This window comes from Pleurodeles waltl, chromosome 12 (genome assembly GCF_031143425.1).
Source record: "Pleurodeles waltl isolate 20211129_DDA chromosome 12, aPleWal1.hap1.20221129, whole genome shotgun sequence".
Taxonomy (NCBI): domain Eukaryota; kingdom Metazoa; phylum Chordata; class Amphibia; order Caudata; family Salamandridae; genus Pleurodeles; species Pleurodeles waltl.
Genome location: NC_090451.1, coordinates 691,869,401 through 691,884,809, shown reverse-complemented (window position 1 = coordinate 691,884,809; position 15,409 = coordinate 691,869,401). Strand labels below are relative to the sequence as shown.

The following is a 15,409-nucleotide window of genomic DNA, read 5'->3' as shown; positions in this document are numbered from 1 at the left end:
CCACCGTTGGGGGTTCAGAGCAACCCCAAAGTTACCACACCAGCAGCTCAGGGCCGGTCAGGTGCAGAGGTCAAAGTGGTGCCCAAAACGCATAGGCTTCAATTGAGAAGGGGGTGCCCCAGTTCCAGTCTGCCAGCAGGTAAGTATCCGCGTCTTCGGATGGCAGACCAGGGGGGTTTTGTAGGGCACCGGGGGGGGACACAAGTGCACACAGAAAGTACACCCTCAGCAGCGCGGGGGCAGGCGGGTGCAGTGTGCAAACAAGTGTCAGGTTTGTAATAGGAATCAATGGGAGACCAAGGGGTCTCTTCAGCGATGCGGGGGGGGGGGGGGGGGGGCTCCTCGGGGTAGCCACCACCTGGGCAAGGGAGAGGGCCTCCTGGGGGTCACTCCTGCACTGGAGTTCGGTTCCTTCAGGTCCTGGGGGCTGCGGGTGCAGAGTCTTTACCAGGCGTCGGGATCTGAGGAGCAGGCAGTCGCGGAGCCTCGGGATTCCCTCTGCAGGCGTCGCTGTGGGGGCTCAGGGGGGGGCAACTCTGGCTACTCACGGTCTCGCAGTCGCCAGGGAGTCCTCCCTGAAGTGTTTGTTCTCCACAAGTCGAGCCGGGGGCGTCGGGTGCAGAGTGGCAAGTCTCACGCTGGGTACACCCTCTTTGTGCCTCCTCCCTGAGGGGAGGGGGGCACATTCCTATCCCTATTGGGGGAATCCTCCATCTGCAAGATGGAGGATTTCTAAAAGTCAGTCACCTCGGCTCAGGACACCTTAGGGGCTGTCCTGACTGGCCAGTGACGACTCCTTGTTTTTCTCATTATCTCCTCCGGCCTTGCCGCCAAAAGTGGGGCCGTGGCCGGAGGGGGGGGGGGGGGGCAACTCCACTAGCTGGAATGCCCTGGGGTGCAGTAACAAAGGGGGAGAGCCTTTAAGGTTCACCGCCAGGTGTTACAGTTTATAAAGAAATGGCTCCTTGTTGCAGTTACCCCCCACTTTTTGCCTGATACTGATGCTGACTTGACTGAGAAGTGTGCTGGGACCCTACTAACCAGGCCCCAGCACCAGTGTTCTTTCACCTAAAATGTGCCATTGCCTCCACAATTGGCACAACCCTGGCACCTAGATAAGTCCCTTGTAACTGGTACCCCTGGTACCAAGGGCCCTGATGCCAGGGAAGGTCTCTAAGGGCTGCAGCATGTCTTATGCCACCATAGGGACACCTCACTCAACACAGACACACTGCTTACCAGCTTGTGTTTGCTGGTGGGGAGAAAATGACTAAGTCGACATGGCACTCCCCTCAGGGTGCCATGCCAACCTCACACTGCCTATGGCATAGGTAAGTCACCCCTCTAACAGGCCTTACAGCCCTAAGGCAGGGTGCACTATACCACAGGTGAGGGCATATGAGCACTATGCCCCTACAGTGTCTAAACAAAACCTTAGACACTAAGTGCAGGGTAGCCATAAGAGTATATGGTCTGGGAGTCTGTCAAAAACGAACTCCACAGCTCCATAATGGCTACACTGAATACTGGGAAGTTTAGTATGAAACTTCTCAGAATAATAAACCCACACTGATGCCAGTGTTGGATTTATTAAAAATGCACACAGAGTGCATCTTAGAGATGCCCCCTGTATTTTACCCAATTGTTCAGTGCAGGACTGACTGGTCTGTGCCAGCCTGCTGCTGAGAGACGAGTTTCTGACCCCATGTGGTGTAGGCCTTTGTGCTCTCTGGGGACAGAAACAAAAGCCTGCTCTGGGTGGAGGTGCTTCACACCTCTCTCTGCAGGAACTGTAACACCTAGCAGTGAGCCTCAAAGGCTCAGGCTTCGTGTTACAATGCCCCAGGGCATTCGAGCTAGTGGAGATGCCCGTCCCAAGGACACAGCCCCTACTTTTGGCGGCAAGTCCAGGAGAGATAATGAGAAAAACAAGGAGGAGTCACTGGCCAGTCAGGACAGCCCCTAAGGTGTCCTGAGCTGAGGTGGAGGATTCCCCCAATATGGATAGGAATGTGCCCTCCTCCCCTCAGGGAGGAGGCACAAAGAGGGTGTATCCACCCTCCAGGTTAGTAGCCATTGGCTATTGCCCTCCCAGACCTAAACACACCCCTAAATTCAGTATTTAGGGGCTCCCCAGAACCTAGGAACTCAGATTCCTACAGCCTAAGAAGAAGAGGACTGCTAAGCTGAAAAACCCTGCAGAGAAGACGGAGACACCAACTGCTTTGGCCCCAGCTCTACCGGCCTGTCTCCCCACTTCTAAAAGACACTGCTCCAGCGAAGCTTTCCCCAGGACCAGCGACCTCTGAATCCTCAGAGGACTGCCCGGCTCTAGAAGGACCAAGAAACTCCCGAGGACAGCGGCTCTGTTCACCCAAGACTGCAACTTTGTTTCTAAAGAAGCAACTTCAAGACAACTGCGTTTCCAGCCGGAAGCGTGAGACTTGCAACTCTGCACCCGACGCCGCCGGCTCGACTTGTGGAGAAACAACACTTCAGGGAGGGCTCCCCGGTGACTACGAGACTGTGAGTAACCAAAGTTGTCCCCCCTGAGCCCCCACAGCGACGCCTGCAGAGGGAATCCCGAGGCTTCCGCGACTGCCTGCTTCCCAGATCCCGACGCCTGGAAAAGACTCTGCTCCCGCAGCCCCCAGGACCTGAAAGATCAGAACTCCAGTGCAGGACTGACCCCCAGGAGGCCCTCTCCCTTGCCCAGGTGGTGGCTACCCCGAGGAGCCCCCCCCCCCCCCCCCCCCCCTTTGCCTGCATCGCTGAAGAGACCCCTTGGTCTCCCATTGATTTCCATTGGAAACCTGACGTGTTTGCACACTGCACCTGGCCACCCCCGTGCTGCTGAGGGTGTACTTTCTGTGCTAACTTGTGTCCCCCCTGGTGCCCTACAAAACCCCCCTGGTCTGCCCTCCGAAGACGCGGGTACTTACCTGCTGGCAGACTGGAACCGGGGCACCCCCTTCTCCATTGAAGCCTATGCGTTTTGGGCACCACTTTGAACTCTGCACCTGACCGGCCCTGAGCTGCTGGTGTGGTAACTTTGGGGTTGCTCTGAACCCCCAACGGTGGGCTACCTTGGACCCAAACTTGAACTTTAACACTACTCCTTTGATAAGTCTACTGCTCGACCACACTACCACAAAATAGAGCACTAGTATTATCTCTTTTTGCCACTATCTTACCTCTAAGGGGAATCCTTGGACTCTGTGCATACTATTCCTTACTTTGAAATAGTGCATACAGAGCCAACTTCCTACACAGTTCCTGCAGGGGGAGGTGATAAGCATCTCCACCCAGTACAGGCTTTGTTACTAGCCACAGAGTGACAAAGGCACTCTCCCCATGTGGCCAACAACATGTCTGGAGTGTGGCAGGCTGCTAAAAACCAGTCCGCCTACACGGGTAGTCGGTTAAGGTTTCAGGGGGCACCTCTAAGGTGCCCTCTGGGGTGTATGTTACAATAAAATGTACACTGGCATCAGTGTGCATTTATTGTGCTGAGAAGTTTGATACCAAACTTCCCAGTTTTCAGTGTAGCCATTCTGGTGCTGAGGAGTTCGTGTTTGACAGACTCCCAGACCATATACTCTTATGGCTACCCTGCACTTACAATGTCTAAGGTTTTGCTTAGACACTGTAGGGGCACAGTGCTCATGCACTGGTGCCCTCACCTATGGTGTAGTGCACCCTACCTTAGGGCTGTAAGGCCTGCTAGAGGGGTGACTTATCTATACTGCATAGGCAGTGTGAGGTTGGCATGGCACCCTGAGGGGAGTGCCATGTTGACTTACTCGTTTTGTCCTCACCAGCACACACAAGCTGGCAAGCAGTGTGTCTGTGCTGAGTGAGGGGTCCCCAGGGTGGCATAAGATATGCTGCAGCCCTTAGAGACCTTCCCTGGCATCAGGGCCCTTGGTACCAGGGGTACCAGTTACAAGGGACTTACCTGGATGCCTGGGTGTGCCAATTGTGGAGACAAAGGTACAGGTTTGGGAAAGAACACTGGTGCTACCACAAAATAGAGCATTAGTATTATCTATTTTTACCACTATTTTACCTCTAAGGGGAACCCTTGGACTCTGTGCATGCTATTCCTTACTTTGAAATAGCACATACAGAGCCAACTTCCTACACTCAGTGACAGTTAGGCACTACACAGGCACACACATTAGCCACAAACTGAGAAATGGGGTCCTGGCTAGCAGGATCCCAGTGACAGGCAAAACATACGGACACACACAAACAGGCCAAAAGTGGGGGTAACCATGCTAGAAAGAGGCTACTTTCTCACAGCAGACACTCTTGGAACGCTATGACAGGGCCCACTGGGATGAAAGGGGGGATTTTCTCCAGTACCTCCCAGATAAGCATTGCTAAAGGGGATAGAAAATAGTTTGAGGGCCATACTATTTCAAAGAACTCTATTAGGTGTGCCACAGATGCAGCTGTTACCGCAGCATGTGGTATTAATTACCAGTATTATCAGAAGGCATGCTTGGCTCAGATGTTAATGCTTCAAGCCAGAAATTCAGGAGGCATTTCTTAACATGCCTTTTGACAGGGAACACTTGTTTGTTCAGGAGGTTGACACCACCATAGAAAGGATCAAGAAGGATTCTGAAACAGCAAAGGCAATGGGGTCCTTACTCACTACACTACGAAGGGGTAATTTTAATCGCCAACAATTTGGCGAATGCTTCAAACCATCATCTACTGAGCCTTCCACCTCCCAAACCAAGCAAGGAACCAACTTCTATAATAGAGATTCCTTTAGAGATTGTTACAAAGGTGCAAACAATAATGGTAGAGGAAAGGCCTCTGCCTCTAGGGGGTCTGCCTCCAAAATACACGTCGGTGACTACTTACACATTCCACTGGCTCACACCTCTACAGTAGGGAGAAGACTGATGCATTTCTAGCCACAATGGTCCAATGTCACCATAGATCAGTGAGTTCTATCAATTATCGAACATGGTTACTGTCTAGAGTTCATCTCCACTCCACCAAATATTCCCCCTTGCATTAACAAACATTCACAAGACCATCTTAGTCTTTTAAAAGAGGTACAATTCCTTCTCAAAGGGGCTATAGAGACAGTTTCTCTCACAGCAAGGGTTAGGAGTATACTCCCTATACTTCCTTTTACCAAAGAAAGATGAGTCACTGAGACCGTTTCTAGATTTCAGACTGCTCAATCAATTCATTATCTTAGAGCATTTTCATTTGGTTACTCTACAAGGTATCATTCCACTGTAACATGAAGGTGACTTAATGACTGCTTTAGATCTGACGGATGCATACTTTGACATTCCCATTCATCCAGCACAACCCAAATACTTCATATTGGTCATTACGTGGAAACGTTATCAATTCAAGGTTTTACCATTCGGGGTGACAACCGCCCCCAGGGTATTCACAAAGTGTCTAGTGGTAGTTGAGGCATTCCTCAAGACTTGGAGAAGTTTAATGATAGGTCCTGAAGAAGCGTCATAGGATCCTTGTGGACCAAAAGACGCGAAACATGTCGACCGCATATTGAGGAATGTCTGGTAATCACTGACTTCCTCTACGCTTTATCTTTTTTCTAGTGAGTGTTTGAGCATTATCTCTATTTCACTCCCTTGTTATTTTTAATCTTGGCCACCACCCAACATCAATGAATAAATGAATATTTAGTGAGGGTTCTGAGCCAAATTTATTTCCTATTTTGATTTCTCTCTTCAGACCCATAATTGGTTCTGTGGCATCATCAATAAAAAGATCTCCGGCAAAGAGCCCCCCTTTGGGGGGAGCCCGTCAGACATTGCAGCGCCAGTAGCTGGAGTGCCCAGGGGGCATTGTGACACGAAAGTTGAGCCTTTGAGGCTCACTGCTAGGTGTTGCAGTTCCTGCATGGGGGAGGTGTGAAGCTTCTCCACCCAGTGCAGGCTTTGTTTCTGGCCCCAGAGAACTCAAAGGCTCTCACCCCAGCGGGTCAGGAACTCGTCTCAGTGGCAGGCTGGTACAGACCAGTCAGTCCTGCACTGAAGGATTGGGGGTAAAATACAGGGAGCATCTCTAAGATGCCCTCTGTGTGCATTTTCTAATAAATACAGCACTGGCATCTGTGTGGGTTTATTATTCTGAGAAGATTGATACCAAACTTCCCAGTATTCAGTGTAGCCATTATGGAACTGTGGAGTTTGTTTTGACAAACTCCTAGACCATATACTTAATATGGCCACACTATACTTACAATGTCTAAGAATAGACTTAGACACTGTAGGGGCATATTGTTCATGCAGATATGCCCTCACCTGTGGTATAGTGCACCCTGCCTTAGGGCTTTAAGGCCTGCTGGAGGGGTGACTTACCTATGCCACAGGCAGTATTTTGTGTGCATGGCATCCTAAGGGGGGGGGTGCCCTGTCAACACTGCCTTTTTCTCCCCACCAACACACACAATCTGCAATGGCAGTGTGCATGTTTTAGGTGAGGGGTCCCTTAATGTGGCACAACACATGCTGCATCCCTTACGGGCCTTCCCTGGTCACAGGACCCTTGGTACCACTGGTACCTTTTACAAGGGAGTAATCTGTGTGGCAAATGTGGAAACAATGGTACACTTTTAGTGAAAGAACACTGGTGCTGGGACTTGGTTAGCAGGGTCCCAGCACACTTCTTAGTCAAGTCAGCATCAATATCAGGCAAAAAGTAGGTTGGGTAACTGTAACAGGGAACCATTTTCCTACAGGCAAGATGACACATCTTTTCAAAGCTATTCTGATTATTTGTGTCCAAACAAGAGACATGCAGGTGGTATTTGGTGGTGGGCTAAAGCTGCTTATATGCAAGGGACTTACTCCAGTATATTGTCTTTATCGCTATGTGTACAAAACCCTGCATGTCTGTGTTCGCAGGGCTTGCTCATTAAACTATAATAGTGTTGGTTGGGTTTGTCTCATCAGGTTAGTGTAGGTTCTCCAACCAGAATGAAATCTGCTCCGCTCATAGCATTGTGCTCTTTTATATAGCTAATGTTGGCCTTTTGTTGTTACTCTGCCTGGCTAGGAACAGCAAAGAAATTACAAGTCCCAGCTCCTCTGATCTCAGACTACCTTCTCCAGAAGCCAGGGAGTTTAGGAACTACATCTAATTACATATAAAAAGCTGTAGGTTGGCTAGGCTTTCAGCTCAGGCAGCCCCAGTTGGACAAAAACTAGACCCCACAATCCTTCAAGCACATCATATAGACCAATGATTCTTAACCTGTGGTCTGTGAAACTAGTTAAGGTACCCAACGGCTTAGAAAAATAAATGTTGGATTAATGTATTTATAAATAAAGGAGCAAAAAGTAACATTTCAAAATTCTCTGTGAATGTGAAGGAATTTGTTTGTGGTATAAACCTTAATGAGATTGTTCCTTGGCACCAGTGCAAGTCCAACTAGCAGAATATAGTATGGAAGGTGAGTCGCCTCATATGAATTTAGAAAAGATCTAACTTTTCTATTAAATTCTTTGTATGAAGGAAAGACCTCAAGGGCAAGCAACTGCTTTGCACATGTACTATGAATATTGTCTTTTTTGGTCATCACATTTGAGTCCTGGTTTGATCCGTTCTTTTGGTTATTGCACACTGCAGAGATGGGAATCTGTTGTCAATGCACATCCTTAGTTCTAACTAACCAATGCCAGTTTCATTAATCTAAAAGGTTTATTGTTTAGGATCAGTTAATAGTGGGACATATAATGTGTTTCCATTGATAATAAAGGTCCAGAACTGTGCATGATGAGGTGAAACAAGCTTTTCAGTGGTTGGCAGTGGGTTAGACTAGACTAACTACTGGATGTACTGTAGGAGAGAAAGTTATTTTGATCTTAATTTTAAACATTTATTTTCATAGGCTTCACTTTTTTAGCATGCAGATGTATTGTTCTTTGCTCCTGGTTTGCTACATTGGTTCAGGTGCTTGCTCTTTAAGCAAAACATTAGTCACGTCACAAACAGTGCAAAGTTGTGTGTAAGTTTTACCTTAATGTGTAGTGCTGTGTTCTAAAAGGCATAGTCAGAAAAATAATTTTGTCTTGCTTAATCCCCTAGTGCGTGCTGTATTTGATGACTCCAGTGCCACAGCTCGAAAAGAGTTTGCGCGCTCAGACAGTGACAACTGGCGAACTCTTCGTGAGGAACAGCAGCAGCAGCAGCAGCAGCAGCAGCAGCAACAGCAGCAGCAGGAAGAGGATGATGAAAATGGCTGGAGACTGGCTGTGGCAAGAAGAGATAGTGAAAGGTGGCGGTCCACCAGCCCAGGTGAGTGAAATTTAGGCATGTCCATGTACAGTGCTTCTACTCCTCTACACCACCATATGCCAGACAAACGGTTGATGCCATTGCCTACTAATGGACACCCAATAGCCATCTTGTTTATCACCTTTTTTCAGGAAGGGAGACAGCAAAGGTTGACTTGTTGTCAGTTAATTCATTTAAAGTAGGATGGCACCTCTGAATCATAATCCACAAAGTGCTCGGACATTATATTCACATGATTGGAAAAGCACTCTGTTTCTGATGAAGAGATGGCTGGCCTGATTGCTTGTGCTATTTATAAAGTGCTGGTCCACCCTGCATCCTGCTGCTAAAGAAGAGCTGTATCACAAGGAGCAAAATAAGACATGTAACAGAAGGGAGAATTTTTAAATTGCTTTCACAAATTCTCCAGCATTGGATCTTTCATAGATTCACATGCTTGAATCATCCCCGTCGTCGAGGTGGGAGCCTCACGGTAAATTTAAATATATAAAAAGCAGTAAGTCAGTAAAAATAAAACCAGTAGGCCCAAGTAGGCCTCATAAGGTATTTTACAGTCTATCCACTTTGTTTTGTGAAAAGACCCAAACTTGAGTATCAACCAATCAGGATTCAGCCCCTCCCAAACACTCCCAACAGAGGCTGAATTCCCTCAGATTTTCTACCGCACGTCGTGTGAAGGGAGTCTCCCTGAGCTCTGCTCAGTTTTTTTCCTATTTTCTGACTGAAGATTGTTTTTTCTCTCAGGAAACTAGTTACAACTTTACTATGTCTGAAAAGGCAAAGAAGGGTCTGTTCAGAGACTGTGACAACTGTGGGAAGAAGAGACTACATATTGATGACCCCCACAAGAAGTGTATTTACTGCCTTCATCCAGACCATAAGGTGAGAGACTGCAAAATCTGTCGCACCTTTAGTCAAAAAACCCTCAAAGACCGAGAGGGTAGACTTCTCTTATGGCTGCAAAAACAGAAAGCCTTAGAGCATCCTTCATCAGACAGCGAAGAGTCACCACAAACTTCTCGCCCTCAGAAAAGAACAGGTGAGAGAGATAGAGGTGCGGATGAACCACCAAGAAAAATGCACAAAAAGACTAAACAAGTCTTAACTGAAGAGGCAGTTAAACATGGACCAAAAAAGGTTCATTCAGAACCTACCACGCCGTTACACCGGAAAAGCACCTCAAAGAAACCATCCCTGTCTCTGTCACCACAAAAAGAGTCAGAAAAACTCTTTTTGGTGAAAAAACAACCGTCGACGACCGCCCCGTCGACGACAGTGTCGACAGTAACAGCGACCACGGTATCGTCGACGTTCACAACACCATCCGCACCGATGATTATGACGTCGTCGCCTTTGTCATCGACGACGATTATTACTGCAAAAATCTTCAAAAGAGCTTCGTCGGCAACCACATCGTCGACAGCGGAGGCCTCCTGGGTTCACAAATCATCCAGGGCACTCCCATCTACGCAAACTACGTCGGCGAAGCGACCGTCGTCGCTAAAATACCCGTCGACGAAGGGACCGTCGACTAAGGAAAAGACGCAGTCATGGACGGAAGCGTCGACGAGAGACCCGTCGACGACAGTACCGTTGACGACAGTACCGTTGACGACAGTACCGTCGACGAGGGAGCCGTCGACGAGGGAGCCGTCGACGAGGGAGCCGTCGACGAGGGAACCGTCGACGAGGGAACCGTCGACGATGGATCCTACGATCACCACAGCATTAACAGTTTACAAACCTTTGGACATTTCACCAGCTCATTCCTCATACCATCATGAGGACTCCACCAGATTCTTACCCCTTTCCCTTATTAATATAGGGGACAAGCCATCTGACATTTTGCCGATGCATACATCACCAAGTAAGGTGCTGCCATACCCACCGCTACATCTTTTAGACGATGAGGATGATGACGTTCAAGGCATGTTTGGGGCAGCTAGTAGCCCGTCCCAACTAAATGTCAAATGTCAAGAGTTTGATGAAGAAGAGGATCAACATTACCAGCATAGTTATGCTTCAACATCTTATCCACAGGCAAACCAACCATCGCCTCTAGCTATGCCTAGCACATTAGTGACAGATTTACAACATATGTTGAAGGACTACTATAAAAGGTTCCCACCGTCAACTCAGTCCACGCCACCTAGACCTCAGAGTTACCAGCAAGCTCAAACTACTAATGTTTCCGAAACGCCACAGGCTAGTAGACCTGGAACTAGCCAAGCTCCGGAAGCTTACCTCTCGTCGGACGACGAAAGGGAAGAGGGCGAGCTAGCAGATTCAGCGGCTAGTGAATGGGACGACTATCTCGTTCCCACACCATCTCCACCTCCAGCAGCTCCAGTGGATTCTCCTCCAGAAGACATAGGAGGTTTCCATAATATCATAGAGAGAGCGGCGAAACGTTTTGGTCTGGAAATTGTTTCCCATGAAACTGAGTGTTTTTTGTATGACTTTAAAGAGCCATCAAAGAGATCTGTAAGAGCCATACCTATTGTGGATTTCTTGTGGCAGGAGGGTTTGAAGGCAATGAAAAACCCGGCAACAGTGCCTTCACAAATGCCAAGGCTAGAGAAAAAATACAAGGCCCCAGATGATTCTCCGGCCTGTTTAGTCTCACAACCGAAACCTGACTCGGTTATATCACAGGCGGCTCAACGACGATCCAAAAACCCCTCTACACCTATTGCGTCTCCCCCAGACAAAGAGGGAAGGAGACTAGACAATATCGGTAAGAAATTCTCCTCGGTTGCTGCAGTAACGGTCAAGGCGGCAAATTCCCTCGCCATCCTGGGAAGGTACGATCGGCAGATGTGGGCAGACATGTCCGTTTTTGTAGATTCACTGCCAGAAGATATCAAGGTGGAAGCTAAAAAGGTCTTGCAGGAGGGAGAAAGGGTTTCCGCAGAGATAATAGACAGTGCAATAGATATTTCCCTCACTGGCTTTCGACAATTAGCTGGAGCAGCAGTCCTGCGCAGACAAGGGTGGCTTAAAGCTACTTCATTCAGACCAGAAGTCCAGACTCGTGTTCTCGACATGCCCTTCGATGGAGAGAGTTTGTTTGGCAAACATGTCGATGATATGCTGCAGGCTATCAAGACGGATACCGATACGGCAAAATCCCTAGGTACCCTGCAATATAAAAAACTACCTTTTCGTGGAGCAAGGGGTAGAGGTAATTACTCCTTTCGAGGTGGATACCAACAATACAGGTCACAATATACATCTTCCTCCACAGGACCAGGACATCAGCACCATCAACAACAGCAGCATTATCGATTACCACCAGCCGCAGCTTACAAACATCCGGCTAGAGGAAGAGGAGCTGCCCGAGCAAGAGATACAGGCAGAAAGCAATGACCAGCGGATAATCTCAACACCTCCCCAATCAATATTGAAGGTCGGAGGTCGCATTAATTCTTATTTCCCCAAGTGGAAGGCTATAACATCGGACAGATGGGTACTAGATGTGGTGACCAGAGGTCATACTCTGGAATTCATCCAAACACCACCGAGTGTCCCTCCATCGGGTACACCGCCTCTGAGGTTGAGCCAACTTCTCAGGGAAGTAAGGATAATGCTAACAAAAGGAGCAATAGAACCAGTCCCTTTATCTCAAAGGAACAAGGGATTCTATTCCCGGTTTTTCCTTCTCAAGAAACCCTCAGGAGACTGGCGCCCCATCCTGGACTTGAGAGCACTAAAGTTTCTAAAGAAACAATCGTTCAGGATGGTAACGTTGCAGGGTGTCCTGCGTCTCTTAAACACGGGCGATTGGATGGCATCCCTAGACCTCCAGGATGCTTATTTTCATATCCCCATATATCGCAACCATCGCAAATTTTTAAGGTTCAGGGTAGGAAGTATGCACCTCCAATTCCGGGTTCTACCATTCGGTCTCAAATCAGCCCCCAGAATCTTCACAAAAATGCTAGCTCCAGTAGCAGCACATCTTCGCCAGGCAGGTATCCAGGTCTTCCCTTACCTGGACGACTGGCTTATAAAGGCACCCTCAAAATTCCAAGTAACAAATCATATTTCCTATTGCCTTCATTTGTTACACAGCCTGGGGTTTGTAGTCAACTACCAGAAATCTCAGATATACCCCAAACAAGAATTGAGTTTCTTGGGAGCAATTTTGGACACAGTACGCAGCAAAGCGTACCCATCACACGAGAGGAAACAAAAGTTAACCTCGTTGGCAAACAACCTATCCAGAAAAAAGTTCGTTTCAGTCCGCATCTACAAATCATTGCTCGGAATGATATCATTGTGCATTCTGCTAGTCCCAGATTGCAGGCTCCATATGCGACCCCTGCAAGAGCAATTGGACATACAATGGACACAGGTCCTCGGCTCCTTCAAAGACAAGATTCGCATAACGCCTCTAATGAAGAACACTATGAGGTGGTGGGCGACTCCAACCAATTTCTCAAAAGGGCTGTCTTTTCTTCTTCAAACACCAAGTTACATAGTAACAACGGATGCCTCTCTCGAAGGATGGGGTGCACATTGCCAGGACCTGCAAATCAGCGGAATCTGGAATCAGCAAGAGAGCCAGCTCCACATCAATTATCTAGAACTCAAAGCAATACACTTAGCTCTAAAAGCTTTCTTGCCAAAGATACAATGTTCAAGCGTCTTAATCCGGACGGACAACATGACCAGCATGTTTTATCTAAACAAGCAAGGAGGCACAAGGTCCCTACAACTCTCGCAGCTAGCCCAACAAATTTGGACATGGGCCATCAAACACAATATTTCACTAAAAGCGGAGCATGTGCCAGGACAGATCAATGTTCTAGCAGACACCTTGAGCAGGACAGTAATTCCTTATCACGAGTGGGAGCTAGACCAGAAAACTCTCAATGGCCTGTTTCTATTATGGGGCAAACCAAACTTAGACCTATTTGCCACTCTCGAGAACAAGAAATGCCAGTTCTACGCAAGTTGGCTTCCCCAAAAAGATTAGTGGGGGAATGCGTTTTCGATGAGATGGTCAGGAGTTTATGCCTACGCTTTTCCTCCGATCCCGCTCATTCCGAGAGTCATCAGAAAAATGAAGACGGAGGGGTGTCGACTTCTACTCATAGCTCCCAGATGGCCCAGACAAATATGGTATACAGAGCTCCTCATGCTCTCCGAACGACCACATCTACCACTCAGACAGAGTCCGACTCTTTTAACGATGCACCAGGGACAAGTCACACACCCACATCCGTCGTCTCTTCATTTGTCGGCTTGGCTCCTGAACACAATGAATACTTAAATCTCAAAATCTCCCCAGAGTGTAGAGACATCTTAGCAAAAGCTAGAGCTGACACTACCAACAAAACCTATAGACTTAAATGGAAACGGTTTTGTGTTTGGTGTGCAGCGGAAAATATACATCCTTTATCTTCTACTCCGGAACAGATACTTCCATATCTCCTGCTCCTGGCAAAATCAGGACTTGCATATTCTTCCATACGGGTACATCTGGCAGCAATCTCCAGATACCGCAGATCACCAGATAGACTCTCTTTGTGTTCCACAAGAATTGTCAAACAATTTATGAAGGGCCTTTTTCGGGTTTTCCCGCCAATTAGGAAACCCCCGCCTCTATGGTCATTGAATGTTGTGTTGATGCAACTCATGAAAGCTCCTTTTGAGCCGATCCACAAGGCTGACCTAAAATTTCTGGCATGGAAAACAGCGTTACTGTTAGCTCTTACTTCGGCAAAGAGAGTCAGTGACATTCAGGCTTTCACCATCAAACAGCCGTTCCTCCAGTTTACAAACTCAGGTGTCATCCTGCGGACAAATCCTAAATTCATTCCGAAAGTTCCCTCAACATTTCAGTTAAATGAACCAGTCATCTTAAAAACCTTTTTTCCAAATCCGCAAACAGTGGCGGAAAGAACATTACATTCTCTCGATATTAAAAGATGTTTAAAGTTTTATCTACAGAAAACTCACGCCATCCGCCAGTCGGATCAATTATTTGTAGCGTTCGGCGGAACAAAGAAGGGACACGCGGTGTCCAAACAAACTTTAGCAAGATGGATTGGCCTGGCGATTCAATTCTGCCATTCAAAAGCAGGAAAGCCGCTCCACACCAAGGTGAGAGCCCACTCTACAAGATCGGTAGCCACTTCAGCGGCACTCTTTGCAGGTGTACCACTCCATAGCATCTGTAGAGCAGCAACATGGTCCAGCCAACACACATTTACAAGACATTACTGTCTAGAGGAGACAAACCAGGTCGATACAGCAGTGGGACAAGCAGTGCTGAGGCATCTATTTCGTTAAGGTGAGCCTCTTACACATCCCACCACCACACTCGAGGTATGGTCATTAATGGTTCATTTTCTTCTACTGTTTAACGTGTCGTATTCTCCATAATAATAGCATAAACTATGTCAGGATTTCTTGCCACACACATTTTATTGCTTTTATATTCGTATGTTTGTGAATATAAATATAATTATATGTAAGTGCATATTTAAAACTGAACTAATGTGAATCACATCACGTATAGAATTACAATGGAATTACAGTCAATGTAATTCAGTAAGTAAGAAAACATTACTGCTCGTTACTCGGATTCAAGCATGTGAATCTATGAAAGATCCAATGCTGGAGAAGAAAATTAGTTACTTACCTGTAACTGCAGTTCTCCAGTATTGGTATCTTTCATAGATTCACATGCGACCCACCCTCCTCCCCTCAGAGGCTCCCCTATTATACAGATATTAAACTTCACACTCCTAATAGAAAATCTGAGGGAATTCAGCCTCTGTTGGGAGTGTTTGGGAGGGGCTGAATCCTGATTGGTTGATACTCAAGTTTGGGTCTTTTCACAAAACAAAGTGGATAGACTGTAAAATACCTTATGAGGCCTACTTGGGCCTACTGGTTTTATTTTTACTGACTTACTGCTTTTTATATATTTCAATTTACCGTGAGGCTCCCACCTCGACGACGGGGATGATTCAAGCATGTGAATCTATGAAAGATACCAATACTGGAGAACTGCAGTTACAGGTAAGTAACTAATTTTCATACTGGCGGTCGTAATCTTCTTTAAATGAGTAGAGGTTATTCCATAGTTGGA

At 47.3% G+C, this 15,409-nt stretch overlaps 1 protein-coding gene across 1 annotated transcript in view; it reads left to right on the top strand.

The window, feature by feature from the left end:
* GIGYF1 (GRB10 interacting GYF protein 1) overlaps window positions 1-15,409 on the top strand; it is a 656,843-nt gene that overhangs the window by 206,621 nt on the left and 434,813 nt on the right. The window contains exon 10 of the mRNA XM_069215543.1: window positions 8,095-8,304. Within this exon, the coding sequence (XP_069071644.1) occupies window positions 8,095-8,304 (210 nt within the window). The remainder of the gene's footprint in view (window positions 1-8,094; window positions 8,305-15,409) is intronic.